Source organism: Mustela lutreola, chromosome 3 (assembly GCF_030435805.1).
Source record: "Mustela lutreola isolate mMusLut2 chromosome 3, mMusLut2.pri, whole genome shotgun sequence".
Taxonomy (NCBI): Eukaryota; Metazoa; Chordata; class Mammalia; order Carnivora; family Mustelidae; genus Mustela; species Mustela lutreola.
In genome coordinates, this window is record NC_081292.1 from 65,253,954 (window position 1) to 65,257,418 (window position 3,465).

At 43.8% G+C, this 3,465-nt stretch overlaps 1 protein-coding gene across 1 annotated transcript; it reads left to right on the forward strand.

Annotated features, from left to right (window-relative positions):
* The first annotated feature begins 401 nt into the window (after window positions 1-401).
* LOC131826735 (vasculin-like protein 1) lies at window positions 402-3,029 on the forward strand. The gene has a single exon (XM_059166276.1). It carries the CDS (start codon window positions 1,567-1,569, stop codon window positions 2,983-2,985), a length of 1,419 nt encoding a protein of 472 aa, XP_059022259.1. The 5' UTR covers window positions 402-1,566; the 3' UTR covers window positions 2,986-3,029.
* Window positions 3,030-3,465: the final 436 nt, after the last annotated feature.

Sequence of the window (3,465 nt, forward strand, 5' to 3'; positions counted from 1 at the left end):
AATAAAATGAACATCTCATTGCTAAAATAGTCCTTTTGGATTTCCATTTCAGCACATGGTTTCAAATATTTACTTCCTGCCAAAAAATTCAAATAATGCAAGTTTGTGTACATATAAGTCACAAACACATCTATCTACATAATTTCTTTTGATTTTTTCATGGGAGCATGTGGAGGCACTGATTGCCTTATATGTCAAACTTCATAAAAGTGAAGCAAGGGAAGAAAATAATTACAGACTAAAAGGAGTTTCATGCACTTTTTTTCTTCATGACTGTGAGATCTTGGATAAAATTTGAGGACCTGCTAAGTCTGATGCCCAGAAGGACTTCTGATGAAAAATTCCCATTTTTCCTCAGTGAGAAACACTTTTTTTAAAAAAAATCTAAATCCTGGGGAAGAGCTTTGTTATGGTTGTGGGCTCTCCACCTCTGTGGGATCAGGAAGCTGGGGACGCGCCCTTAGACGCTGCCTCTGGCCCCTAGCTGTAGCCCCACTGCTGCCGGTGATAGATTCCTGTGGCCTTTTAAGTGATTGAATAATGATGGAAATGGATCCAAAATAATAAATGACTACTCTACTAAAGCAGTAGAAGACTCCTCGTATCACCTTCCAGTTCAATTCAGTCTTCAGGAGGAGGCGGAACAAGTGAAATAGAGAAGACTGAAGAGAAGATGACCTCACTTTGGAACTGTTTACTCCTTGACTTCTTTATTTCTACTTGTTTTAATTTTGCTGTGAATTTAAATAGTGAAAACCAAAGAAATAGAAGATACATTTGGGAGCTTTATATAACCCAAGAAATTTGCCTTGAAAGCCTCTATTCTTTGGAGGAAAACATACTAAGTTCCTGTCTGATTAAAAACAAACCAGATTTCCTATGTCCCTTAGATTCTGAAGAATAAAACAGATATAAATACATATCCGCACACTTTTTAGCAGCTCTGTAGGAATAATGAGATTTATAAATTAAGGGCTTTGTTATGTGGATGTTTTGCCGCTGGAATTGACTGCTCAGAAGATCTTTTATTGCTCTCTAATGCTATATTTTTGATCTGTGGCTTTGATGGCATTCACCCACACATGAGTTTACCTCTTTCCAGTTATGACCTTGTTATGAACAGTGTTTGCACTCAATGTGCAAATGTCCATGTATTATCTATTTAAACAGCATCATAGTGCCATCACTCAAGGAAGTTGAATGAGGTGAACATAGACATAGCTCTTTCCCCTTCCCCCCATTTTTTAAATGTAACAAATACTTTTTATGTTCCCCTTCCCCTTTCCCCTTCCCCTTTTTGGAAACGTGTCAGGAACTAGATAGTTTAAGATGAGCAATTGAGGAGACTTGAAAAAGTGATACAGACAGAGCCTGGCTTCCTTGTGCTTTATCACAAGGCGTGCTGCTGGCCAGCCTATTTAAGCACCCTTTTAACAAGAGAACCTCGTAGGAAATCCAGCTGGCAGACTCAAGGAGTTCGGGAAACAGGACCACAGAGGTTACACTCTGGGATCCTGGCCATGAGGTTGGATGCCTCACCTTGCTGAAAAGAGACACTGGACCTAAATGGCGCAGCATGACTTTGTTCCTGCTTGGCTAAATTTCTCAACACCACAGTCAGCTAAGTCACCTACAGCCACCTTCGAAAAACACGGAGAGCACCTACCCCGAGGAGATCGTAGGTTTGGAGTAAGCCGTCGTCGACATAATTCCTCTGATGGCTTTTTTAACAATGGACCTCTGCGAACTGCAGGAGATTCCTGGCACCAGCCCTCCCTGTTTCGCCACGACTCTGTGGACTCTGGTGTCTCTAAGGGAGCATATGCTGGAATCACAGGGAACCTATCTGGTTGGCATAGCTCTTCCCGAGGTCATGATGGCATGAGCCAGCGTAGTGGGGGTGGCACAGGGAACCATCACCACTGGAATGGCAGCTTCCATTCCCGGAAAGGCTGTGCCTTTCAAGAAAAGCCACCTACAGAGATTAGGGAAGAAAAGAAAGAAGACAAGGTGGAAAAATTACAATTTGAAGAGGAAGATTTTCCTTCTTTGAATCCAGAAGCTGGCAAACAGAATCAGCCATGCAGACCTATTGGGACCCCTTCTGGAGTGTGGGAAAACCCACCTAGTGCCAAGCAACCCTCCAAAATGCTAGTCATCAAAAAAGTTTCCAAAGAAGATCCTTCTGCTGCCTTCTCTGCTTCATTCACCTCACCAGGATCTCACCATGCAAATGGGAACAAATCAACCATGGTTCCAAGTGTCTATAAGAACCTGGTTCCTAAGCCTGCACCACCTCCTTCCAAGCCCAGTGCATGGAAAGCTAACAGAATGGAACACACAGCTAGAGGATCCCTTTCCTCTAGCTGGGAGTCTGCTTTTTCCAGTCCGATCTCTGTTACCAAACCAGTAGTACTGGCTGGGGGCACAGTTTTAAGCTCTCCTAAAGAGAGTCCCTCCAGCACTACTCCTCCGATTGAGATCAGCTCCTCTCGCCTGACCAAGCTCACCCGCCGAACTACCGACAGGAAGAGTGAGTTCCTGAAGACTCTAAAGGACGACCGGAATGGAGACTTCTCAGAGAACAGAGACTGTGACAAGCTGGAGGATTTGGAGGACAACAGCACACCTGAACCAAAGGAAAACGGAGAGGAAGGCTGTCATCAGAATGGTCTTACTCTCCCTGCAGAGGAGGAAGGGGAGGTCCTCTCACACTCTCTGGAAGCAGAGCATCGATTATTGAAAGCAATGGGATGGCAGGAATATCCTGAAAATGATGAGAATTGCCGCCCCCTCAAAGAGGATGAGCTCAGAGAGTTCCACATGAAGACGGAACAGCTGAGAAGAAATGGCTTTGGGAAGAACGGCTTTTTGCAGAGCCGTGGTTCCGGCCTGTTCTCCCCTTGGAGAAGCACTCGTAAAGCAGAGTTTGAGGATTCAGACACGGAAACCAGTAGCAGTGAAACATCAGATGACGATGCCTAGAAGTAGGCATATAAATCCTCAAAAATCTGACCCAGTAAACTCAGCTTGTGTGTTTAGGGAGTATACAGAAGAAATCATTCTTTTCCTTTTCTTATGTTGAATACTTCATGCACAAGGGAAAATAGTCATATCCCAAAGAGAGAGCATTGGCTTGTTTAGCTTTTGTTGTTCTTTGCTGTTATCTGCTTAATAGAAGTTTGTGTGATGGGAAAGATTTTTTAAATACACACACACACACACACACACACACACACACACAGACACCGTATCTATGGGGCGACGCACAGGTGGGAGCTGGCAGTGCAGAGAGGAGACACCGGTCTGCAGCAACAGCTTCTACTACCAGCCCTTGGGGCACTCACCCCTGTGCTCAAGCAATCATTGTCAATGACAAAGTGACTATTGAAGTTATAATTGTATTAAATTAATGCTAACAATTTGGATATTTTATTTTATTTTTGGCTGCTCGGGTAACCTTAG

Bases quoted from the DNA above. Each gene is read 5' to 3' on its own strand.
- LOC131826735 (XM_059166276.1), top strand. From the start codon at position 1,567: ATGGCGCAGCATGACTTTGTTCCTGCTTGGCTAAATTTCTCAACACCA.